Source organism: Rhineura floridana, chromosome 21, assembly GCF_030035675.1.
Source record: "Rhineura floridana isolate rRhiFlo1 chromosome 21, rRhiFlo1.hap2, whole genome shotgun sequence".
NCBI classification, from domain to species: domain Eukaryota; kingdom Metazoa; phylum Chordata; class Lepidosauria; order Squamata; family Rhineuridae; genus Rhineura; species Rhineura floridana.
The window spans coordinates 16,745,821-16,771,794 of NC_084500.1; the positions used below are offsets into that span (position 1 = coordinate 16,745,821).

Sequence of the window (25,974 nt, forward strand, 5' to 3'; positions counted from 1 at the left end):
ATATTCTGTCCTTCACCCAAAGGAGCCCAGGGCAGCAAACATAACAAAACAATTTAACAACAAAAAGAAAAGCATTCTAAAACCAGTTAAAAACATTCTAAAACCCAGTGATCTCCAGGTTGACAGAAACAGTCCCCTTCGACCATCAAAATGCCTGGCTAAACAGGAACTTTTTCAACTTCCTCCTGAAAGTCAATAGTGATGGTGAAAGACACACCTCACTGGGGAGAGCATTCCACAAAAGGGGGAGCCACCACTGAAAAAGCCCTGTCATGGATCAGTGCCATCTGCAAGCTGGTTGAAAAGATGGTTAAGTCCTGAATGGTAAAGCCCAGTTCTCAAAAACTCTGATCAGGCTAGTCCCTATTTATCCTGGGAGTAATAAGCCCCACTAAACTTGGTAGGGCATACTTCTGAATAGACATATATAGGATTGCACTAAAAACAGGCGACAGCTTTGAAATGAAGTTACTGGCAAACTTTCATATATAAACAAATACTTTTTGTATGCCTTTGTTTTGTGCAGGATAGCACACATAAGCCTGGAAAAGTTATAACAAATATAAATAAATAAAATAACAGGTAATAGAGCAGACGCACTGAAACCAAGTCCGTTGCTTTCAATGGGTTTTAGGCATTGCCACCATCAAGCTCCCAATGGGGGGGGGGGCCCTCAAGTGCCACCACAAGGGCTTCTGAAGAATCCATCTTGCCCTGAGGGGATCAGAGGAGAAAGAGGAGCATCTCTGGGGAACTGCCATCACCCAGCTTTAAAGAATTTAAGAACTAGTGCCTGAGTTTGCTTTTTTCCTCTTCCCTCCCTACCCCTTTCGCCTTGTGTGTCATGGTTTTCTTTAAGATTGTAAGTCTGCCCACAGGGACATATTCATATGTAGTATGTGAATTATATTTGTATGTAACTTGTTCTGGGAGCCTTTTTTTGGCTTAAGAGTGGAGTACTGTACAAATACAACAGATTGTACAAATACAACAGAACAAACAAATGAGAGTAATGTTGGATATCAAATATTGATGTCAAGGGGTCTAATTATTATTAAGTTGTAATTGAAATTAATTATTTATAATAATAATATAGAGAGCCAGCGTGGTGTAGTGGTTAAGGTATTGAACTACGACCTGCGAGACCAGGGTTCGAATCCCCACACAGCCATGAAGCTCACTGGGTGACCTTGGGCCAGCCTCTCAGCCTCATGAAAACCCTATTCATAGGGTCGCCATATCGACTTGCAGTACATTTACATTTTTCATATTATTAATGAGAGTATGCCTGACTTCCAAATCGAAGTGGGGATCATTATTTTTATTTACTAAGAATAAAGAGAGAACTTCTGACACCCAAATCGAATTGGGGACTATTATTATTAGTGAGAACGCCTGAAGCCCAAATCGAAGTATGGACTATTATTATTATTAATAGTAGTGAGGAGAGAACGCGTGACACCCAAATAAAAATGGGATTATTAATTACTAACGGCGAGAACGCCTGAGGCCCAATTCAAAGCGAGGATTATTATCATCAATTACTAATGGTGAGGAGACAATGTCTGACGCCCAAATTAAAGTGAGGCTTATTATTATTAACTAAAAGCGAGGAGAGGACGCCCAAATCGGAGCGGGGGTTATTAAGAGCCAGGCTGGCTGAGAGAAAGCGAACAAAAATTGGCGGGACGCATTTGGGCGGGAAACTTTCGTCTTCCCATTTATGGCCTCCCCGCCGCCTCCGCCTCGCCGCGTACCTTTGCTGAGCTGGCACGGCCCGACATCCAGGACGTCTTGGGCTGTCTGGAAGCCGGCAGCGACCAGCTTCGCCCGCAGAGCCGGCGCCAAAGGGAAGCTGCCCACATCTCTCTGCTCCATGACGACCCAGAAAGAGAAGGAGGTGAGGAAGGCGGCCCTCCGCAGTTCTCTCCGCCTCAAAGCCGGCCCCCTTTCCGGGCCGCGTTTTCTCCTCCCACAGAAGCCATCGGGCCAAGGCTCCTCTTTAAGCCTGCGCTGCAAACCTCATTGAACTCCCTGGGCCTTACTCCTGAGGAGACACGCGTAAGCATAGGAATATATCCCGCTGATTACTTCTGAGGAAAGATGCGCAAAATTGCAATCTTGAACAGAAGAGTGAGCTCCATTGGACTCCATCCTGAGGAGACGCGCATAGGATTGCAATATACTGTTGAATTCTAAGGGATTACTTCCGAGGAGGCATGCATAGGATTGCAGTCCTTTGCCCAAATAACACGGGCGTAAACCTCATTGAATTCAATTGGGATCGTTCCTCAGGAAAAAAAATGCATAGGGTTGCACCTCTGCGTCCTCTTGCATGGGAGTAAAACCCATTAATTTCAACGGGGCTTACTTCTGAGGAGCCCGGCATAGGATTGCAACCACGTGTCCCTTGACAGTAAATTGTATTGAATTCACTGGGGTTTCTTTTTGTGGCGCCAGACATAGGATTGCAACCCTTTGCCTAAAGACACAGGCACAAACCCCATTGAACTTAATGAGGATATTTCTGAGGAAAAAATGCAGAGGATTGCTTCCAGTTGCAGAAATTGGTGCCCGTGTTGACCTTTGCAGAAGGGGCCTACCTAAGCACCCCTGTGCATTTAGGAACCATCTATATTTTGCACACGCTTACACACACACAAATATTACACGCTCAAAGGGGCCTATCTATACATGCATATACACACACAACTCCCCCTGTGCGTTTAGGAAGCATCTGTATTTCGCACACAAATATTACACGCTCAGAGTTTGTCACAACAACATGCAGCTATTCCCTGTCCAACGTTGATTGTTTGGGTGCATAAACATCACATCCGCACAGTTCATGGATATTGCACCCCCCCCCAACTGTACAATAGAGCTTCCAACCCAATTAAGGTGCCAAAATATTACACGGTTGCAAGTGCCTTACTGTTGAACAGCCACAGCCATGCAGTCTTTAAGCCAATTAAGTGTGCATAAATATCACACACACATGCTCAAAGCCACAGAACCTTTATCGTAACCCAATGAGGCTGCATAAATATTACCCGTGCAGCTCATGCACTCTTTTCTGCAAACCGTTCAGGGTGCAAAAATATTATCCTCGTCCACGCAATCTTTAGTGTGACCCGATTCGAGTGCATAAATACTGTACACACACGACACGTGGAATCTTTACTGTAAACCACTTAGGGTGCATCAATATTACACGCGCAAGGTGCATGAATATCACACACACACACAGTCGTGCAATGTTTACTGGAAACCACTTAGGGTGCATAACTATTGCACACGGTGGGTGAATATTTTACACTCGTAGCCGTGCAATCGGTATGTTTGCAACCCAGTTAGGCGTTGTAAATATTATCCACCTGCTGCAATAGTTTGTAACCCAGCTCAGATGCTTCGGTATCACCCCCCCCATTTTGGCGCAATCTTCAATGTAAGCCACTGAGGGTGTATAGTACTCCTTACACGCTCACACGTGCGGACGCTTATACGGTCGGCGCGCCCTCCCAAGGACCGCGCTCTCCAGAGCCACTCCGCCTCCAACGGATGAAGCCCTCGACGGTTGGCAAAAGGGGTAGCCAGGTGGGTCCAGGGATTGTGGACCGGGAAAGGAGGAGTGTTTAGGGCCGGGAAAGGATTAGTTTTTTTTGGGGGGGGGAGGTGTAATTATAGTAACCGACGCGTTGGGGAGGGGGAGGCAGTTTCGGGCGCAATCTGGCTCTGTAGCAGGGAGATAGTGTAAGAGCAAGGCCTGTACAAGTCAGGGACAAAATGGAAACGGGGAGAGCGGGATCTATGGATGTTTTGGGGGTCCGGCTCTGCTTAAATGAACTGACGCCCACATTATTTTATATCCGTTGCACCCTGCAAATCGTAGTTGTGGCTGCAATCCTAAACGCATCGGTAGCCTTTGGTACTTAGTAAACGCGCTTAGGATTGCTGTCTGTGTGCGTAAACCTAGTTTGGAAGAGCGGATTCTCGCCCTCCCCATACTTAATAAACTTTCCCTAATCGCACACTGGTTTGGGGGGGACAATCCAGTTTTAATCTTTAGCAAGGAATTAATTCGCTAACAATAGGGACTCAGGAAGCCGTCCTCGTGGGTTCAAAATGAGCCTTTAGCGGTGTAGACACCAGGGAATAAGATGCGTTAAGGGCGACATGAGCCTTATTCCCAGTCCATTTGTGCTGCCTTAAATAGAAAGGGGAGAGCCAGTGTGTAGTAAAGGTGTTGGACTAAGCCTTGGGAGGCCAGGGTTCGAATCCCCACACAGCCGTGAAGCTCACTGTGTGACCTTGGGCTAGTCATTGCCTCTCAGCCTCAGAGGAAGGCAATGGTAAACCACCTCTGAATACCGCTTACCATAAAAACCCTATTCATAGGGTCGTCATAAATTGGAATCGACTTGAAGGCAGTCCATTTTCATTTCAAGAGCCACTGTGGTGTAGTGGTTAGAGTGTTGGACTACGACCTGGGAGACCAGGGTTCCCCACACAGCCATGAAGCGCACTGGGTGACCATGGGCCAGTCTCTGCCTCAGCGGAAGGCAATGGTAAACTCCCTCTGAATACGGCTTACCATGAAAACCCTATTCGCAGGGTTGCCATAAGTCGGAAATGACTTGAAGGCAGTACATTTACATTAAATAGAAGGGGAGTCAGGATAATGTTGGTGGAAAGACCCCTTGAAATGCTTCTGAAATTTATTCTTTTTATTTTGGGGGAAAACCAAGGATCATGGCCCACATCCTCCCCATTCCCTGCCCGGTGAAGCTGGGGACGTTGAAAAATGAATCCCTTGAAGCTCGATTCCACGAATATGTGAAGCAAGGAAACTACGTGAAGGTGAAGAAGCTTCTGAAGAAAGGTAAGGGCGCAGGGGTGAAGGGTAGGACTTTAGGGCAGAGGACCGGAGACCCCCCTCTCAGCAGAATGTGCAGGAGGACCCTCACCAATACAGCAGCCCTGGCTTACTCCCAGTTGAATTAAATGTAGTGATGTACGTAACACCATCTAAAGACCTCCCCCATCCCCTTAACACAATTTTGGGCACAGTCTAAACCAGGGGTTCCCACACTGTGGGCCCTGAAACACCAGTCGGGGAGCTTAATTCAGGTGGTTGGTAACATGCCTGCATTAAGTGTTCATACTGGTTTTTAATTAGATTTTATTGCTTCTTATATTGTATTTCATTCTGTTATTATTCACTGAACTTGTATTCCGCTCTTCCTCCTGAAGGAGCCTAGGATGGCAAGCACATCAATGCAACATTTTAACAACAACAAAAAACAATCTGAAAACAGTTAAGATAAAAACAATATGCCATCCAATGGTCTGGGGGATGCTAGGATCTGTTGCCTTTATTGGGTTGCTAGGAACAATCTCCTTCTGCCGTCAAATGCCTGGCTAAACAGGCATGTTTTCAGATCCTTCCTGCAAGTCAGTAATGATAGAGGCAGAAGGGTATGCCACAAACAGGGAGCCACCACTAAAAAGATCCTGTCACGGGTCAGCATCAACCAGGCAGCGCTTGGTAGCAGAAGCAGCACCTCCCAACTGTAATTCAATAAAATACAATATATGAAATAAAAGTGATAAAAATGCATTTTAAAAAAAACCATACAGCGTCTAATACAGCACATTACAGTTGCTAGAACATGCAGAAAAAACATTTAAGAGGTTTGGCAAGTACCTCAGCAATCATTTATTATTTTATTTAGTAGATTAATATTCTGCTTTCAAGTGACCCGTAGACGGGGGGAAACAGTGTGGAAACCGTTTGGTCTAAACTAAATCGTCTGCCTGCACCATTGATTGGGCAGCCATTGGAAACCATTTTTGGTGCCCCCTGGAGAGATAAGAAAACTGTTCATTCTTTTATTAAATAAATGTATAGTACCTCCCCATTTGCTTTTGCAGTTTGTTGCAGGAATGGGCACTGATTTAATTTCCCACATTTATGCCACTTTTCCTCCAAGGATCTCGAGGTGACGCACACTTCACCCTATCCCCATTTTATCCTCACAACAATCCTGTGAGGTAGGTCAGGCAAGGAGATAGTGACTGACTTCATGGGAAATGGCAATTTGAATCTTGGGCTTTCTGGCCGGAGTCGGATTGTTAACCTACAAACTGCAAGATAAATTGCTTGTTTGTTTTTTCTTGTGCATTTAATGAAGTGAGGTTTTGCCAATGGAGGACTATTCAAATGCAGAGAGGATGGCGGTGCATGTTAGCCTAAGATTGGAAAATGGGGCCTTCGTGTGTCAGGGTAGTCTACCTCTAAAGTTTAGCGGTGTGTGTGTCGCAAAATGGAAACTGAAAGCATAGCCGGGCATCATAGGGTCAACAACTATGCAAATAGGAGGCGTGGCCTCTCGCCAGGCTGCAAAGAGGTTTTGCTGCGGATCAAAAAGAAACTTGATTAATTTCACCCTGTGTGGAGGCGCAGCTGGGGGCGCCAGCTCTAATCAAAGCCGGCTCTCTCTCCGCGCAAAGTTTGGGGGAGGGGGCCGTGGACGAGGGTGGGGAGGGGGAAGGAGCCGAGCGGAGGGTGTGACGCCCCCGTCCCTTGGACAGCTAAGAGCGGCCGCCTGGTCCTCCAAGCGGGTGCTGTCTCTTTAAGACTATACTTTCAGGGATCATTTCTATAGTGTGCAACTAGAGAAGTGTACTCGAAAGTGATTGGCCGAGCGAGCCACGAGGAGGAGTCAAAGTGTTCTCTTCTGAGCGCGAAGCGAGCGGGCGGCGTTGCATTTGCGCAGCTGCTGTCCGCTATTGATGACTGTTCCGCCTCCTTTTCATTAAGGGGCTGGAGGGAGAGAACACAGACTGAGTGGCTCGCTGCTTTCCTTTTTTTAAACTTGTTTCAAAAACAGATCTCTTATTTCTAAAATGAAAATGTACTGTCTTCAAGTCGATTCTGACTTATGGCAATGTTATGAATAGGATTTTCATGAGGCTGAGAGGCAGTGACTGGTGTTTTTAGCTGTTTTCTTTCATCTTTTTCTTATATTTAAAAATGCTGCGCTGAACGAGGAAGGGCAGGAGATATAAATATAAATAAATAAATAAAAATTATGTGATGTTCATTTTATAAGATTTTTCTAAGGTTTTTGAGTTTACATTTCCCTTGTTTTACATACCTGTTTTATTTCTCCCCCCCCCCTGTATTCCGCCAGTGTTAAGCTTATAAGTATAAAAAAATGCAGTAGATTTGATTTTTTGGGGGTGGGTGGGATAGATGTTCTGTTTTATTAGTATGGTCCAAGGGAGAGAACACAGCAGTAGTGGCTTGTTTTTAATCTAAAATGTTTACAAAGAAAAAGTTGGAATTGTTGGCTTTGACAGTTGAGGCTTTGATTATCTGTGTGAAAAGGCTTTCAAATCATCCCCCCACCTTATAAGTCTAATGTACCAATAATCATCATAGATAAATTAGCAAACTTAACTCTCTGAGGACCAGTCCTAATGGTGCTAGCCATGCCTAAGAGGGAGGCATCAGCACCTTGGCAGAACCCCAACGTTTGCAAGTGTACAAAAGGGGAGCAGTCACTAGGACCGAAGCCGGAGTGGCCACAGAATGCTGTGTGATTGTTGAAAGACAAGTGGAAGCAGGGGGAAGGGGGACAGAATAGACCATCCTGAAGAGGAGGAGCACTCTGAGCTGCAACATTTTGTTGCACCCCGCCTTTGTCGGGATAACAGTTTGGGTCTAGTTTTACAGGACTTTTCTAATAATTCCAGTGCCTTGTGAGGAAGTGCTTTGATCATACTTACAAAATGCTCTTCTCTCAAGGTTGTGGTGGGGCTATTTCTCTGTGTGCTTTTGCTGCAGCAGACCAGCATGGCTACCCCTCTGGAAAACTGTAACAGCTATCACTGTTATGGCCGCCTAAATTGGGGTCAGGAGATTGGTAGCTCTCCAGACGTGGGTCTCCAGCTCCCATCAGCCCCAGCCGGCATGGCCAAGTGGTGAGGGGCGATAGGAGCTGCAATCTAGTGACACCTGGGAGAGCACCAGTTCCCCCTCCCTGGAAATGGAAAGTGGGATTGCTTGATTTGTTGTCCTGGAAAAGCCTTGGCCAAACACCTGGTTAGGTTGGCTTGCAACTCCCATCAGCCCCAGCCAGCATAGCCATTGTGGTGGGAGTTGTAGTTCAAAGCGTTTTGGGTGACGCTAGGTTGGCAAAGGCTGTCCTAGAATTGCTTGTAAATCTGTAGCAAGAAATTGGTTGGGGACTTAATTGGGGGTTCCTGGAGGTGACTGGCAGCGCAGGTGTTGGAAGAGGTGGGCTGGCCTCCTGACAACATGCTAGTAAGGAAATCCGTTGTGCTCGTTTATGTTGTTTTGGGTTTTAAGTTTTTATATTGAATGTTCTAAAATCTGTTTCAAGTTCCTTAGACTGCTGGGTATGAGGTGACCAATGAATGAAATAAATAATAAAAATAACAGTTCTGGGCGTTTAGTGCAAGTTGAGTAGCTTGAGAATAATTTGCATTTTGGTTTTTGATACTGCAAATGGTATTTTGAGGCTCTGTGTGTGTGGATTTAGTATGGAAAATAAACTTTTTTGGCTGCTCCATTAGCAAGAATATGACTCTGAAGCTTGCTTTCAGCATATGAAAAATGCTTTTTTCTTCCAAATTAAGACCTCACTTACTCTGTTAATTTTTCTTAACTGGGGTAATGCAGCTGATGTTATGGGCCTGTGCTCTCGGTTATTTAAGTACCTAGCAATACTCTTCAGTTATGTTTCAGGGCTGATGGGAATTTGACACCTTCTAATATAGTTTAATGAATAAAGGATCTGCTCAATGGAATTGTCACCCTGTTAGGAAAATCCATGTAGCCCAGCTGAGCTGCGGGCGATGGAAGCACCCTATACTTTGCAGAGAGGAATGTTCAAGTGCAGGAACTGTATTCAAATACAGTCTGGTTTTGTCAAGCACAAAGAGCCAAAGTATTCTCTTCTGAGTGTGAAATTAAGTAGGTGGTGTTGCATTTATGCAGCTGTTCCTTGCTTCAATGGCCTGTTTTTCCTTCTTATTCAGAGAGTTAGAGGGATAAAGGAGAGACTGAGTTTTTAAAATTGCTTTTAAAATGTCTTAAAAACAAACTTTATACTTAAATATCTGGCTTTGTATATGTATATGAAGCAAGTTGCATTTTTTAAGGAAACGCCTGAAAATAATATAGAATCATCTCTGTTTTTACTTTGAAGTTACATTAGAAGTCAGTGGACGTTAGTTACATGTCAGGTGTGCGATTGGATTGTAGCAGTGCAGCATGGGTCTTCTATGTGCTTGTTGAGAAGCAAGGTGCACAGTGTTCCATGAAGCTTTTAATATTTCTAAGTGTGCATTGGATTTCAGCTTTATCTCATGATCCTGTGCCTGATTACTCAGTATTGCAGGCCTGGGCTTGCTATTTGTTGTTATATGCCTTCAAATCGATTATGACTTATGGTGACCCTATGAATCGGCAACCTCCAATAGCAACTGTTATAAACCACCATGTTCAGATCTTGTAAGTTCAGGTCTGTGGCTTCCTTTAGGGAATCAATCCATCTCATTTGGTCTTCCTCTTTTTCTGTTCTGTTTTTCCCAGCATTATGGTCTTTTTTAGTGAATCGTGTCTTCTCATTATGTGTCCAAAGTATGATATCCTCAGTTTCGTCATTTTAGCTTCTAGTGATAGTTCTGGTTTAATTGGTTCTAACACCCAATTATTTGTCTTTTTTGCAGTCCATGGTATCCGCAAAGCTCTCTTCCAACACATTTCAAATGAGTTGATTTTTCTCTTAACCACCTTTTTTCACTGTCCAACTTTCACATTCATACATAGAGGCTTACATATATACATACATATTCCATACATATATGGCTTGATATACTAGTTCAAAATGGTGGATGCCCTTACAGCAGCCCTATAGGGTGGACCAGAAGCAATTTTATCCCCGTTTGCATCTGGTTGGTCACTGTTGGAAAATTATGCTGGATTACATAGGTGTCTGGTTTGGCACATCAGGGCTCTTACTAATTAAAACTAGTTAGGTGACATGTTGCCCCGAACCTATGCACTTTGACTTAAGTCCCATTGAACCAAGGCCAGTCTCTGTCAGCCTCTGCAGTATGGGGGAGGATTAAAATTGCTGCCCTGTAAGGGCTGTTGTTACAATTTACTCCAGTATAAACTTATCTGAAGACGCTACAATATTGTATCAAGACTCAGGCTGCAATATATTGAGTTCATGGAATTTACTCCTAAGTAACTGTGTATAGGATCCTTCCCTTTAGTGTGAAGTGAAAGTTGAACCAAAGACCGACCAACTGCCCTGCGGAGGCTCTTGCAACACGATCTTTTGCGTGTTTTACTCTGGAGTAGGGCTGAGGTGTTAAAGATCCGGGATTTTTTTTGCTAAGGCGTCTTCTGCAGTGACATAGTTAATCTGTCTGAGCCAGGGAGAATGACGTAATGAACCTGTACTTCCTCCAGGAATCCACGTGGTTTTGAAGAGCCGGTAAACAGACTGCAGGTCGCCATGTTTCAGGAACAATCGAGCGGGATTGTGATTGGCTGCTTGGTTCCCGCATGCAAATATAAAGCCCGGGGGCTTCTGGTCCACCGCCGGTTTCTTGCAAAATTCTAATTTTAAAAATATTTTCTTTTAAATTATCCACAGTGGGCTTGAAACGCGTTATTTCACCGTCGCGAGGATTGAATCGCCCGAAGGTATTCGGTGGGTTAGGTATCTCTTGCTGTGAGCTGGAGAGCGGGGCGAGACGACCAGGGTCGGGAGCCGAGCTCTAGTTCTTTAAGACTATACTTTCAGGGATCATTTCTATAGTGTACAACTAGAGAAGTGTACTCGAAAGTGATTGGCCGAGCGAACCACGAGGAGGAGTCAAAGTGTTCTCTTCTGAGCGCGAAGCGAGCGGGCGGCGTTGCATTTGAGCAGCTGCTGTCCGCTATTGATGACCGTTCCGCCTCCTTTTCATTAAGGGGCTGGAGGGAGAGAACACAGACTGAGTGGCTCGCTTCTTTTTTTTTAACTGTTTAAAATTAGATTTAAACGAACTTTTTTTGCTTTTACTTTCTGTTGGTTTCTTATTTGCAAGGTTTTTTTTTCCTAATTTTTTATTCCAAGTTATTTTATTTCATTTTTTAAAACATGTTTTTACCTTGCCTGTATTTGTAAAAAAGATGAAAGTTAATTAAACCAGAGCTATCACTAGAAGCTAGAATGATGAAACTGAGGATATCATACTTTGGACACATAATGAGAAGACATGATTCACTAGAAAAGACCATAATGCTGGGAAAAACAAAATAGAAAAAGAGGAAGACCAAACGAGATGGATTGATTCCATAAAGGAAGCCACAGACCTGAACTTACAAGATCTGAACATGGTGGTTTATAACAGTTGCTATTGGAGGTTGCTGATTCATAGGGTCGTAAGTCGTAATCGACTTGAAGGCACATAAAAACAACCCTGTCTGTCTTTCATTATAGAAACCCAAGGTGGCATTCATGTGGTTCAATCCAGGCACTGACCAGACCCAGACCTGCTTAGTTTTAGCAAGGTGGTGGCCTCGTGCCTTCAGACTGTTGCGTGTTCATGGTTGTTAATACAAAAAGGAACTGCAAAGTGCTTCTAAAGGATCTCTCTAAAATGAGTGAATGGGCAGTAATATGGCAAAAGCAATTAATTTAAACAAGTGTAAAGTTGTGCATATTGGAACAAAAAATATTTGCATATGCGCGTGACTGGTGGGTAGCTCGATGGAGATGTCAACCCAGCATGCGGCAGCTATGAAAAAGGCAAATTCCACGCTATTGAGCATTAGGACAGGTACAGAAAATAAAACGGCTTTTGTTGATTCCTTCCTTGTTTGTCAAAAAATGCAAATTTGTATTTTGTCCTTTGAAGAAGTTTGGGGTAGCACACACAGAGCATTTTTATTTTCCTTGTATTTTAGTTTCTGTACATCGCTTAGAGACTATTGTAATTAAGCAGTATATAAACTGTTGAAATGAATAATAAAAATTCTAATACATCCAGTGACATTAATGCTGACAGAACAAACTCCGATCCAGAAGGCTATTAATAATAATAATAATAATAATTTAATTTTTAGGCCGCCTATCTGGCCGAAGCCACTCTAGGCGGCGTACATATTAAATTCAATAAAATACAAAATACAGTAAATACAATAAATACAATAAAATACAAATAATCATCAGTGACAGAATAGCAGCAATTGTAATACATAGCAGCGGGGATTGAGTATATAATTAGCCCATCCCGATAGTCTCAAAGGCCTGACCAAACAGCCAAGTTTTTAATGCTCGGCGGAAGGTATCCAGGGAACCTCTGTTATTATAAATAGGTATCAAATCACCGCAAACCCTTAACACCAATGGATATCCCAATGCTATGCATGGATTCTTAGAAGTAAGCCCATTTCTCTTGAAAGTCAATAATGAGGGAGACAGGCATACTTTATCAACATACAGGGAGGCACCACTGAGAAGACCATGTCACGACTCAAAACCAACTGGGCAGCCCCCAGTGGCAGCACTACCAACAACTCACCTGCCTAGCGTAGGGTCCAAGGTGTTAGATGTTGGAGAAGGTGCTGTTTTAGGCACTACTCCAATCGGAGGCTAGGGAAGTGGACTCTTGAGGGACCCTACAAATTTAAGGACATTTTGCTAGGAATCAGACATATGATGGTAGTCAATCTCCCCCCACTTTCATTTTATAGGGATCAGTGCTGACACTATCAACTCCTTGGGGCAGACACCCCTATTCACGGCTGCCTTGCTTGGTCTTGGCAAAGTTGTCAACATTCTTCTGGATTACGGTTCGGATCCAAATCAGTAAGTATAAAACATACTCTCTTTTTCTTTGGTGGCTGTTATTCTAAGCAGCCAAATCAATGGCTGATGCACAGGGCCTGAGTTATGTATGTTTTCTACACTTCTGTAGAAAAAATGAAAGACTGGAACTGAGCAAAGAAACTTTCCTTGGAATTATGGTTTGTTTGTTTTTAAAGCAAGTGTCAAGACTGTTTGGCTGCAAAGCTAGATTTGAAAGCACGTAGAAAATCACTTATGATAGCCTACCGCAGCCTAGTATCTTTCTGGATTTGTTTGGACTACAACTCCTGTCAGCCCCAACCAGCACAGCCAATGGCCAGGGATGATGGGAGTGGTAATCCAGCTAACATCTAGAAAGGCACAAGATTGAGGGAGGCTGCTTAATGAAATCTTGGGAGGCAGAGATTTGGCTGAATAACAGTTCCAGGTGTTTAGGTGTGGGGCAGAGAGCCACCATGCATACTTCCTTCCACCTTCCCATGACTTGAAGCAGCCAAATAAAATCTGCAAGGTGTTTTTTTGCTCTGTTTGCATAACTTATTCAAGTTTCAGAATCCAGCTTTTTGAACAGAATTTGGAGTATCCTTGGTGCAATACATTGTGCATTATCTTTTAGTCCAGCTGCTCATTGAGTCTTCAAAGGGCCTCTGAAGAGGACTCTTAAACGCTGCTGCATTTCTTATCTTCTTAGCCGCTGTTATGATGGGAGTACTCCTGTCCATGCCGCTGCTTTCTCGGGCAACCAGTCGATCCTCAGTAAATTGCTGGATGCGGGCGGAGACCTGCGAGTCCACGACAAGAATGGGAGGAACCCACAGAGCTGGGCTGTGACGGCTGGGAAGGAAAGCAGAGCTCAGGTGTGTGTCTGGCTACTGCCTTTTGCCTCTTGTTGCTCCTGGGAGCTTGTGTATGTGGTTCTAGCCCTCTGTGGGAAACAAGCAAGCATTAAGCTGGGATCCTCCTTCTGTTTAAAGGCATTATGGGCGGAAGATAGGCTGCAATGCTCGCCAGTGAGCTTCACTAAGCTCTCCACTAAGGAGAGCCCTGCTGATCCAGGCCAAAGGCCCATCTAGTCCATTACCCTGTTCCCACACCAGCCAACCACATGCCCCAATGGGAAGCCCGCAAGTGTGTCATGAAAGCAACAGCTCTCTCTCACTCGTGATCTCTAGCAGCTGGTGTTCAGAGGTAGACTGTCTTTGAACACGGAGGTTCTGTTTATGTATAAACATAGCGAGGCATGGCCAGGGTCTGGTACATGCAATTGGGTAACCGTTTATGAGATTTGGCCAGCCTCCTCCAACCTGGTGTCCTCCAGATGTTGCTGGACTGGAACTCCCATCAGCCTTAGTCAGCATGGCCAATGGGCAGGGATGATACAGCTGTCGGTCAAAACATCTGGACGGCACCAGGTTGGAGACGGCTCCGTTAGACTAGTTTACAGGAGGTGATGGGGTGGCCCAGGGGGCTCAATCCCAAGGTCTCCTGTTTCCCTGCTTCTAAAAAAGTCTCTGTTTGCTTGCATGTCACTTTGCTTACAGGGACGGTTAAGTCTCATCCAGTCGCTGTACATACAAACTAGCATATATGCAAGCGTCTTGCAAAAGTTACGCTATGAGCCCTTTCCCCGAACCCTTTAAGTCGGTGATACCCAAATTTTTCTTCCCCAGGGACCCCTTGAAAATTGCTGAGGGTGTTGGTGGGCCACTTAATGGTTTTTCTGCCTGCTGTAGCGATTGAGTTGCACTGTGCTAGATGCTGTGCGATTTTTAATTGTATTTTTAATTGCTGCTTTTATTTGTTTCGTATACTGTACTTTGTTGTATTCTGTAGAATTCAGGTTGCAGTACATCCCAAGAAATAAAGTAAGTGATAAAAATACAGTTAAAACTCAGAGTCTTTGATGAGATGCATGCGCTATCTTCCGTGTTCAACCGCAAACCCACAGACATGCCATGGACCACCTGAATGAAGCTCGTAGACCACTGGTGGTCCATGGACCACAGTTTGGGAACCCCTGCTTTGAGCATCTAGATTGGTGTCGGGAACCTGTGGGCCTCCAGATGTTGCTGGGCCCCAGCTCCCTATCATCCCTGACTATGGCCCATGCTGGCTACCGAGACTGCTGGAGTCCCACAACATCTGGAGCGCCACAGGTTTCCCCATCTTTGATCTAAGAAGAGACATTCCCCTCTCCCAGGTGGGAATGCCTCATCTAAATAGAAGTGTGCTCCCATCTCTTGCATGTAGCAGGGAATGCAGCTACTTAGATCAGAGATGGGGGACTTGCAGCCCTCCACTTGGACACTTTTCTTCAAAGGTTGTCCCACAGAGGGGGGCCAGGATCTCTTCTCGATCATCCCAGAGTGCAGGACATGGAATAATGGACTCAAGCCGCGGGAAGCCAGATTTCGGTTGAACATCAGGAAGAACTTCCTAACTGTTAAGAGCAGTACGACAATGGAACCAATGACCTTGGGAGGTGGTGGGCTCTCCAACCCTGGAGGCCTTCAAGCGGCAGCTGGACAGCAACCTGTTGGGGATGCTTTTAAGTTGGATTTCTGCATTGAGCAGGGGGTTGGACTTGATGGCCTTATGGTCTCTACCGTTCTATGATTTACAAAGTGGAGAAGCTGTCATGGGCACCACACACCTCTCACTTGTTCTCTCTCTCTGTAACCGAGCATACACTGCAACTTGACGGCCTTATAGGCCCTTTCCAACTCTACCATTCTGTGTTTCTATGACTACAACTCCCATTGTCCCCCATCACTGGGTGCTGGGAGGGCACCCAGAAACATCTGGAGGGCCGCAGGCGTCCCCTACCCATGACTCACCCCAATCCCTCCAGCGGGGACTCTTTTTCACAAGGCATTTTCTCCACTCCTCCTTCACCTGTTCTCTTCGTCTCCTCTCAAACTCGGATGTCCTCCTTCTCCCCACCTCCCGCCGTTCATGCCTGCTCCTCCGCCTGTCTTCCAGGTGCTTGAGTTTATCCAGCGTTGTACTGCCCACATGCAGGCCACCCTGCAGAACTATTCCTTGGACTTGCTCAGGAAGGTGGACTCGCCCAGAGCCTTGGTCAGTAGCCCCTCCAAGTTTGTGGGCATCAAGCAAGGGTAAGTGGGGGGGGGGTGTGCGTGTGGGGAGGGGTTTCTTCCCCCATCCCCGATAATACTGGAACATCATGATGATCATCATCATGATACCAGAACATTAATGGAGAGTTGTGAACAGCTGAGTAGAAAGCGCTGTCAGTTCTTCTGCGGAGAACAGTGGGGAAGGGGCCATAGCTCAGTGGCAGAGCATCTGCTTTGCGTGCAGAAGGTCCCAGGTTTAATCCCCAACAATCATCTCCAGGCAAGGCTGGGAGAGACCCCTGCCTGAAACTTTGGAGAGCTGCTGCCAGTCAGTGTAGACAACACTAAGCTTAGATGGACCAAGAGTCTCTTGACTCAGAATATGGCAGCTTCCTACGTTAGTATTGCTCCCCCATGTGGTGAAAACCCACAATTGCACAAAAAGCAAAAAGGGAGTGTGTGTGTGAATCTGAAAACTGCAGTTGGGTATTAATACCCAGTTCCAATCAGTTTCTGCATTGGGTTTGAAATTGTTGTTTTTTACATGTTTAATTGTTTTGACTGCATTGTGAAACTGCTTCCAGAGGCTTCATGAAAAGCAAGTCATAAGTGAAATAATCATAACAGCTCTGATTGTCTTTCCTCCCCAAAGTGAGTAAGTTTTTGAGTTCTCCAGAACCCCTCATCAGGTTGGTAGTTAAATAAACCAGATCAGGCAGTGGGGGTGGGATTAGGAGAAAAAAAGCTGGCCTTTTTTTTTTTTAGGTCAAAACCACAGAGCCTGCATTTAGTCACAACGGCTGCATGCACACCATACATTTAAAGCATATTTCTCGGTTCCTCCCTCCAGAAATCCTGGAAACTGTAGTTTGCCCCTCACAAAACTACAATTCCCAGCACCCTGGACAAACTACAGTTCCCAGGATTCTTTTTTGGGGGAGGAGAAATGTGCCTTAAATGAATGGTGTGTATGCAGCCTTCTTACGAGACTGCAGGGTAAGGCTGTAGTCCGACCCACCAGGGCTAGCTAAGCCATGGCTCAAGGGCCTGATCTGCTCACAACCACCACCACCACCCCGGCAAATTTATCCCACTCTCCACCCTGGAAACCACCCAGGTACATGGTTGTAATGCTACAGCAGTAGCTGCTAAATCTGGTGCCTATTTTTTTTTGTTTCTCAGCAGATTTTGCACAGGTGTTGGGTAATACGGGTCCCTCACCACAGCTTTCTTCTGCATGTTGGCCTGTCTGCACGCAGTACAACAGACACCCCCTTGCTTTGTTACCTTTTCCCCCCTTCAGGACAGCCGACAAGTTCCTGAAACGTGGAAGCAGCACCCCCCCAAACATTTACAGCTTTGGCTTTGGGAAGGTAGGATGGCGAGATCCCCGTTCGCCTTGAGCAAGGGTGTATATAGAGCAATTAAATCAGAAGCAATTAGGAAAATTTTAGTTTGTCATGCTTTAAGGGCATGAGCAAGACTGGTAGCATAATGCTATTAATGTAAATCCATAGGACATGGAGCAGAATCTAGTCTGTGGGAGACTGGAGAAGTTACAGGGTGGGGAACCTCAGGCACGGGGGCCCTTTGCGGCCCTCCAGGCCTCTCTGCCTGGCCCTCGGAACTCTCACCCGGCCACATCGCTCACCAGCCTTGCTGTACGCCCTCTTTGAGGGTCTTCGCCTGACTGGAAATGCATCCTGGAACTCTGATAAAGCTTCTTGCTTGTGTGGATGGAGACTAGGGAGGGGTGTTGGAAGTGAGGCAAGAGCAACTCCTGTTTTGTTCTTTTGTTTGTGCTCCAGAAGGGAGATAGAGTGAGGGTCCTCCAGATGGATAGGCTTGTTTACCTTTTACCTGTGATGCTCTGACTGACTTCCTTCTGTCACTAGACTGTGACGTAGGGAAGCTTACCTGCCCCTCCTTCTTCCCTTTCCACTTCTTTGGAGAGAGGAGACATCCCTTTGTCTCTGCTCTCTCCAAGCCATGAGGCTAACACCCGCTCCTGGGCGTTATGCCTTCAATTTTAGCTAGTTAGAACTAGGTTTGCTTTTCTATCTACTATGTATTTCTACAAATAAAGTAGCTTTTCTTATTTTACTAAGTCTCCAGTCTCAGTGATGCTGATGCAGGGTAAAAGCCTGCTTTCTTAGGCAAACACGCACACGCTGGCACACTCTCATTTCAACATCTGCTATTACCCTGCTGTGGTGTTGCTTTAAACGAAATTAAGCACACACAAATACACACAGCGCAACAAGGGGCGTGTGAGTGTCTGTGTCGTAACTACCCTACTGTATAAAGGTAAAATTGACATGCATTGCTCTGCCCACTTCTGCCTCTGGCCACACCTACCACTGGCATGTGGCCCCTGGAAGATGTGGCCCAAAAAGGAATGTGGCCCTCTGGCTGAAGAAGATTCCTCCAACCCTGAGTTAATAGTAAAAAGCAAGTCAAGAGATCAGAAGAGATCTGTTTTATTGACTGAAAGATTTCTAAGCTTTTCATTTATGAAAAAAGAAATACCAATAATTTATTAAGCGTATACAATATCCAATAAAAAATAATCATCAACAGAATCAGTAAGATCATCGCAATAACCAGAATCAGAATAATATTTAGGGTCTGGAAGAGCCTGAGAGAACAGGTTTCTCTTCCTTTTGAGGACAGACTTGGGAAGTTGGGGGCTCCCTGGCTTATGACAGTGGGTGGAAATGGAGAATTCCACAACTAGCGAAAGAAAAAGTGAAGATAAAGAGCAGTGGTTGTTTCTCTTTCTTGTGCCAGTTTTATCTCACAGGCAGCCGGCAGCTGGGTTACCTAGCATCACTCCCAATAATTGCGGACAAAGAAGTGGTCCAGGCTGACGACGAACCGACCACCTCGTTTCCCGCAGGGCCGTACATGATGATGACTAAGTGAGTGAGTGACTGCTCTTGCGAGGGATGGGTTGGCATCTTGACATGGTAGGTTAGGGTTAGGCTTGTTCAATGTAGAGCGGTACGGCAATGGAATCCATGACCTGAGGAGGTGGTGGGCTCTCCAACACTGGAGGCATCCGAGAGGCAGCTGGAGAGCTGCATGTTGGGTCTGCTTTAAGTTGGATTCCTGCATTGAGCCAGGGGTTGGGCTCGATGGCCTTACAGGCCCCTTCCAGCTCTACTAGTCTGTGATTCTATGTATTCCTTCCCAGCCCCCCAAAAGGGGTCCTGAAATTATTTGCAAACAAAGTAAAGAATTATAACTTTTTAAAAGCCCATAAACATTAAAGGTAAAAGTGTCCCTGCACTTGTAGTGCGAGTCGTTTCCGACTCTTATGGTGACGTCTTGCGACATTTACTAGGCAGACCATATATGGGTGGGATTGCCAGTTCCGTCCCCGGCCTTTCTTCACCCCCCCCCCCCCAGCATATGCCAGGTACTCATTTTACTGACCACGGATGGGTGGAAGGCTGAGTGGACCTCGACCCCTTTTACTGGAGATTCGACTTCCTCCTTCCGTTGGAATCGAACTCCGGCCGTGAGCAGAGCTTCGGCTGCGTTACCGCCGCTTACCACTCTGCGCCACATTATTAAGAACATATTTAACAGTTCTATATCGTATCATTGGTGCTGCCCATACGCCTGCAAAAACAAGAACATCCAGCCTTTGCAATTTCACTGTAAAGTACAAGCATGTATAAGCACAACTAAGCAGGTAAAATTGCCAAATTAAAACACCAGCTGTTGCAGTGCTGTGAGGTAGGTTATGCTGAGAAATATTGACTGGACCGAAGTCACCCAACTAAGCTTCATGGCCGAGTGGAGATTTGAACCCTGGTCACCAAGGTTCTAGTCCAACACTCTAACCACTACACCACACTGTCTCTGAACTTGGAACTTGGGGGATGGCTATTCTGTGGCCCTCTGGCTCTTGATAGACTGATATATAGCTAAGAGACTCCCCCTTCCTGATATCCTGGGGAGCCGCTGCCAGTCAGTACAGACACAATTGAGGTAGATGGACCCAACAGTCTGATTCAGCATAAGGCAGCCTCCTATGTTCCTAAAGGCCTCTCCCAACATCGGCTGACCTTTTTAACTAGTGGAGACTGGGGGCTCAGATGTCAGCACCTTGGACAGCTCCTTGGAAGTTTGGACTAAAACCCTGAGTGGATTCACTGCCCTGCTGACCTTGGAGCCACCCACCGCCACTGTTCATCTAGTATATCTAAAGTTTAAAATAAAGTATTGCAGAAAGACTTAGGGGAGAAAGAAATCTAGAAAGTCACACCTGACCATTTTGGCAAGCGCTGTTTCTCTCTTCCTTGTAGTTTGATGTGGGGCGGAAACCGAGTCACCGTGAAGGAGCTGAATATGAAGCCCCACCAGCACTGCTGCAAGCTGCGCCTCTCTGACCTCCTCCTTGCAGAGCAGGAATACAGCAGGTACGGCGGTTTTCTGGGGAAACTCTGAATCGCGATGGCAGCTCCTTCCTTTTCTGCAAAGATGTTCAGAGGCAGAGGAGGAGAAATGCCTTGGCAGAGGGGGAGACGCGAGGTTCTTGCAAGTATGCAAGAGGTGCCTGTGCATTTTGGCCGTGGGTAAGAAAGAAAATAAGCTGTGCTGCCCAGAGGTGTTTTGCAGAGCCAAAAAGCTTTGCGTTCAATGGTGGCGTTTCAGGAAGCCTCCAGCGTGGCTTCAGGTGGAGCGTCCAAGAGCTCTCTCCCAGCCCAAGGCCTGTTTGAGGCGTCAAACAGGCTCACGTGTCCTGAGACGGCGACCCAAACCTAGTGGTAGAGACCAGTTGTGTCAGCTGGTGTGGTGGTCTGGTCTGCACTAGCTTCCTCCCTCTGGCAGTTGTTGCTTCTGCTATGTACTGTCAGGGTTTTGTTTTTTTTGTCTTTCTGGTGCTTAAGTTGGTTGGGAGACACAAACTGAGCCTGTCTGCTGGGATATGGTCCAGAAGCCTGGAAATGCTCTTCCTTCATAACCTGATTTCCCTCCGCGCTGATTGGCTTGTGTATCTCCTTTCTCAGCAAACTCCGTCACCCTCATTTGCTGCAGCTGATGGCTGTCTGCTTATCCAGCGACTTGGAGAAAACGCGATTAGTGTTTGAGAGGGTTAACTTTGGCTCGCTCTATAGCATCCTTCATGAGAGGGTAAAACAGGCGTTTTTGTTTGTTTGAAAAAATTATTTTGGTATTATGTTACCACCCCTTGCTGCCTCAGCCCTTTCCTTCCAGGAGCTCTATGTGGGGGTGGGGGTGGGAGGGAGAGAGATCTAGAAGCACCCAGTAAGCTTCATGGTGGAGTTGAAATTTGCACCATTTTATCCTCGCAGCAACCTTGTGAGGTAGTTTAGGGTGTGAGGTAGCCACTGGGGGACCCTGGCCCAGTCACTAAGAGGGGATCTGAGCCAATGTTATCCTTGCAGCCACCCTGTTAGGTAGGTTAGACTGCGATAAAGGGGTGCCAGCTTTGCACATACTGTAATGTCAAGCTATAGTTAAATCAAGGTACGTAAGACAACAGCAAATCATGGTTTCAAATTGTGGTTCGTTGGCAGTAAACAAACCATAGTTAACCCATTGGGGAGGGCTTGGATGATCAAAGAAACCATGGTTTAATGAACCATAGTTTGGTAAACTGTGGCTTGGCATTATGTATGAACCAAACTGACATTGTCTCCTTGTTGGGAAGAACATGGGAGAGGGAGGAGGCTGGGCTCTTCTCCTAATGGGGACCGGTCAGAATGAGGCATTTCCATCTTCAGTGTCTGCCTTTTTCATGCGTATGTACATTATCAGCTTGTTTTGGAACGCAGGAAGGCGAGGTGCTCTCCGCCTTGTCTCCTCTGTCTGCTCCTATGGCTAAAATCAGGAGAGGCTGACCTGTTTCTGTCCTCTGGGAGGCTTTGGCGACCACAAGTGGCCGCACAGCATTCTTCCTTGTGCCCCCTCTCCCCGTGCAGCTGAGAGGGCCATGCCTCATGCTAGAGCAACCTGCCTTGCATGCAGAAGGTCCCAGGGTCAATCTCTAGCACATTTTCAGGTTGGGCTGGGAATATCCCCCTAGCTGAAACCCTGGAGAGCTGCTGCCCATGGTTATAAGGCAACTTCCTCTGTTCCTGTGTTCCCACTAGATTATTGTGATCAGTGTTTCCCAAACTGTGGGACTCCAGATGTTGCTGGACTACAGTTCCCATCAGCTTCAGCCAGCATGGCTAATGGCAAGGAATGATGGGAACTGTAGTCCAGCAACATCTGGAGTCCCACAGTTTGGGAAACACTGATCTAGATGGTGGAAGTGTGTCTGTCCTAAACCTTATTCCTGCAGATTTTCCTGCCATCCTCTCTCTAGAAGAGGAGGGTATCCTTCTCTAGGTGGAAAGAGCGGGTACTCGCTCTAAGAACCGGCGTCCCTTTTCTGCTCTGACTGCTCTAACCTTCTTCCCGCCGGCAGCGTTCGGAGTTCCCAATCGTGCACATGGAGACGCTCGTGCACCTTCTGCTCCAGGTGAATGACGGCTTGAGGTTCCTGCACTTGCGTGGCTTTGTTCACCGCACCGTCAGCTCCTACGCAGTGGTGGTTGTTTTGGCTGGGGAGGCCAAACTTACCAATCTGGAGTACATGATCGAAAGGTAGACACACACACACCGCCCACTCCTCTTGTGAATGTTTCATAGATGTGCGTTGCAACCCTTTGCGGGATCTCAGACAGCTCCTGTTTGAGTTGGGAGTAAAGCATCAATGCATGTTACAAGTGACCTGAACCAGTGTGTGCGTGTTTGTGATAGACAGAAAGGCAGTGTACTCTTCATTCTGATGATTCCTCCTCTAAAATGATTGTTGATATTTGCAGACTTTGCTCCTCCCATTCTTCCCTTCTTTTCCTGTCTTTGTTCTCAGCTAGTTAGTTGTGGCTCCCTGAGTGCAGGCCACATGGCTCCTTCAGCATGTATGACTTTACCTCTTTGTAGTATTAAACCTTAAGTTTCTTTATTCTTTCAACTGCCAGTCTTAACAGACTAGTTATTTCTGTAGTTATACTGGCTGCAATATATATATATATATATAATCCAACAGTTTGCATAGCCACACCTCGTCTTTGGCACCAGGCAATCCTGGGTTCTGTTTCTTCAACAAAACGGGACAGACAGAATGTTGGGAGACTCAAACATATATCGAGTGAGCGGCGATGTGGGTCTTCCGGGATATTTTGAAGGTGCTCTACTTATTTTTGCCTCTGGCCTTGCCCACCACTGGTATGTGGCCCCTGCAAGGTTGCCCAGAAAGGAATGCAGCCCACAGGCTGAAAAAGTTTCCCTGCCTCTGACATATTTTCATTCACAAGATGACAGTTATAACCAAGCACGGCTTTAGAGCCCTGCAGTAAAGCGACTCTTTCCTGCCCAAAGAAATCTGTTTTCATTTGTGCACTTATCCCAGCTTTAGAGCATTGAGAATATTTTTTTTTAAGCAAGGTGGACAACAGAGGGCCTATCTTGGGTGTGTGTCCTCTCTCTCCCCCCCCCCCCGTCGCAGACATGCTGAGGGCCTCTCCTCTCTTTGACAGCAAAGATGGGGGCGAGCACAGCGACCTGACGCGGGTGCCCATCCCTTCCCAGTTACACAAATGGTGCGCCCCGGAAGTGATCCTCGAGAAGGCTGCCACCCTGAAATCTGACATCTACAGCTTCTGTGCAGTGATGCAGGAGGCTCTCACAGGTACGGATCATGATAAGAAGATGCTGCACTTGGAAAAGGTATTCTTGTTTTGTTTTTAAAGCTCTCAGCCTGCCTTATCCCTCATCTTTACGGGTGCTGATCCTTGTTAGAAATCGCCCCTTCCTCTGTCTTCATCATTCTGCTTGGCTCCGAGTCCTGCTTACTGTTGTTTTCATATTTCATTTTATTTATATTTCTTACCCGCCCTTCACAATGACACTCTAGAGTAGGTTGCAACCCTTGTGATCATTCAGTGTTAAAATCCAGGTAAACAATTCAAAGCAAACCAAATAACGTGTTCATTTATTATTGCATCTGTTTCCCACCTTTCCTTCAAGGAGCTCAAGGTGGCGTACAAAACATGGTTCTTTCCTCTCCCCATTTTGTCCTCACAACAACCCCACAAGGTAGAATAGGCTGAGAGACTGGCTGGCCGAAGGTCACCCTAGTGAGCTTTGTGCCCAAATGGGGATTCGAACCCTGGTCTCCCGGGTCCTAGTCCACCACTACTGGCTCACTTTGAGGCAATCCCACCAAAAAAAATCACACGGGTTGTCCCACTGAGAGTAACGAACCGAAGTTGGTCATGTCCTCTAACTTCAGTGGGTCTACCCTGAGTAGCACTAGCATTGGATGCAACCCAAAAGGTTGACTGTCAAAGGATAGGATAAAGAGGTGCATCTTCAGCAAATGGCAGAAGCCACATAAGGATGCAGGATGAACCTCTGTTAGGAGGGGCAAGTTTATATTTTGTATCCCACTTGTATCATGGAACCCAAGGCAGTGTGTGCCATGCCCTCTTCCATATGACTCCATTTCGCTTCCTCTCCTTTCCCCCAGATTTTCCACCAACAGACACTTGGCGTTTTATTTATTATTAGCAAAGTTTATATACTGCTTACTAGAACAAAAAAAAAACCTAAGTGGTTTACAGTTCTGCGGCTGCTGGACGTGCTCAGTCCTTATCGGTCTGGGGTTTTTTGGGGGGAGGGTGCGGCTCCTTATTTTTTTTCTAATTTTGTTTGCACATCTGCAAGGCTGGGGGTTCCCCAAGCAGGCTGGCTACCCCCTTTTTTCCTCCTCAGTGGCTGCAATTTGGCTACACAGCCATCGGCAAGCCGCGCTAGAGTTTGCTATTAAAAGGAATGTTGCTGCTTCCACTCTTCTCTGTATAGTTGTAAATAAAGGAAATGTTGCAGAGCCGCTGCACATTGTATTGCGTGAAAGACAGTGTTGTCACCTGTCTCCTTATTTACTGTACTATTAAAATAGCAATAAAAATATTTTGAGCAAAGACCCTGCAAGTCTCTCTCATCCAAAACAAAAGCAAAAGAAAACAACCCTTAAGCACTCCTGCATTGAACCAGAATGCCTGTTGCCGCCAAATGCAAAAGTCCTGCTTGCCCAAGGATTCCTTACCCAACAAGACCCTCTCCTTCCTTCCTTCCCTTCAGAGCCCTGCTGCATCAGAGCATTTTGGTATGTGTGGATTGTATTCAACTAAACCCTACTCAGAGGAGGCCCATGGAAATTAATGAACTTAGTTCAGTCACGTTTATTAACTTCCAGCGGGTCTTCTCTGGAGTAGGACTAGCATTGAATACCACCCTGTGCCTTCCAGATACCATTCCCTGGGATGGATTTGAGGGTTCGGCTGTTAAGGATCTCATCGTTTCCGGGCAGTGGCTGGAGGCAGACGCCAGGCTCCCCATACCCTATTACGACATTGTGAAGACTGGCCTCAAGTCCAGGCAAAAGCAACGCACTATGAACCTCCAGGACATCCGATACATCCTGAAGAATGACTTAAAGGTGAACCGGAGTGATTCAGGTCCTCTTTAGCTGGGCTTGTAAACAGCTATTCTCCTGTTCACCCCTGGTGAGCTAGAACCTCCTCTGGACGATCAGGCAAGGAAGCATTTGTGAAGTGGATGAGGAATAGACAGAAACTGGCATGTATCAGTGCAAATAATAATGATGCTCCATATTGCACCCTAAGCTAAAAATCCGAGTGTTTTAGTCCCACGTGAAAATCCCTGCAAGTTGAGAAATCCATAGAGCCGCTTGGGGGTTGAGAATCAAGTTAGTTTTGCGGGTTCTATTAATTTTATGTTCTTTAAAAAAGAAAATAATATCTAGGATTCTAGCTCCCCTGCATTTCAGAGGAAAGTTTGGAAGGCAACGGTCACCTCCACACTATACATATAAAGCACATGGCTTCCCACAAAGTATCCTGGGAACTGTAGTTAAGGGTGCTGTGAATTGTAGCTCTGTTGAA

At 46.0% G+C, this 25,974-nt stretch overlaps 2 protein-coding genes and 2 non-coding genes across 8 annotated transcripts in view; 3 read left to right on the plus strand and 1 right to left on the minus strand.

The window, feature by feature from the left end:
* RAD51C (RAD51 paralog C) overlaps positions 1 to 2,000 on the minus strand; it is a 37,309-nt gene extending 35,309 nt beyond the window's left edge. Inside the window, exon 1 of the mRNA XM_061604757.1 lies at positions 1,758 to 2,000. Coding sequence (XP_061460741.1) covers positions 1,758 to 1,878 — 121 coding nt within the window. The 5' untranslated portion in view covers positions 1,879 to 2,000. The remainder of the gene's footprint in view (positions 1 to 1,757) is intronic.
* Positions 2,001 to 3,518: 1,518 nt separating this feature from the next.
* TEX14 (testis expressed 14, intercellular bridge forming factor) overlaps positions 3,519 to 25,974 on the plus strand; it is a 78,984-nt gene continuing 56,528 nt past the window's right edge. For all 5 annotated transcript variants that reach the window (XR_009759888.1, XM_061605313.1, XM_061605314.1 and 2 more), the window contains exons 1-12: positions 3,519 to 3,597; positions 4,749 to 4,882; positions 12,788 to 12,902; positions 13,594 to 13,759; positions 15,885 to 16,021; positions 17,286 to 17,355; positions 18,773 to 18,903; positions 20,299 to 20,412; positions 21,004 to 21,127; positions 22,431 to 22,609; positions 23,545 to 23,696; positions 25,318 to 25,508. Coding sequence is in view for 4 of the 5 variants with exons in the window: in XM_061605313.1 (XP_061461297.1) it covers positions 4,753 to 4,882; positions 12,788 to 12,902; positions 13,594 to 13,759; positions 15,885 to 16,021; positions 17,286 to 17,355; positions 18,773 to 18,903; positions 20,299 to 20,412; positions 21,004 to 21,127; positions 22,431 to 22,609; positions 23,545 to 23,696; positions 25,318 to 25,508 (1,509 nt within the window). In the remaining variant the exon portion in view is untranslated. The remainder of the gene's footprint in view (positions 3,598 to 4,748; positions 4,883 to 12,787; positions 12,903 to 13,593; positions 13,760 to 15,884; positions 16,022 to 17,285; positions 17,356 to 18,772; positions 18,904 to 20,298; positions 20,413 to 21,003; positions 21,128 to 22,430; positions 22,610 to 23,544; positions 23,697 to 25,317; positions 25,509 to 25,974) is intronic.
* On the plus strand, positions 6,638 to 6,855 carry LOC133374507 (small nucleolar RNA U3). Its single transcript, XR_009759904.1, has one exon. It is a non-coding gene; the product is annotated as a small nucleolar RNA U3 (small nucleolar RNA).
* On the plus strand, positions 10,835 to 11,052 carry LOC133374506 (small nucleolar RNA U3). Its single transcript, XR_009759903.1, has one exon. It is a non-coding gene; the product is annotated as a small nucleolar RNA U3 (small nucleolar RNA).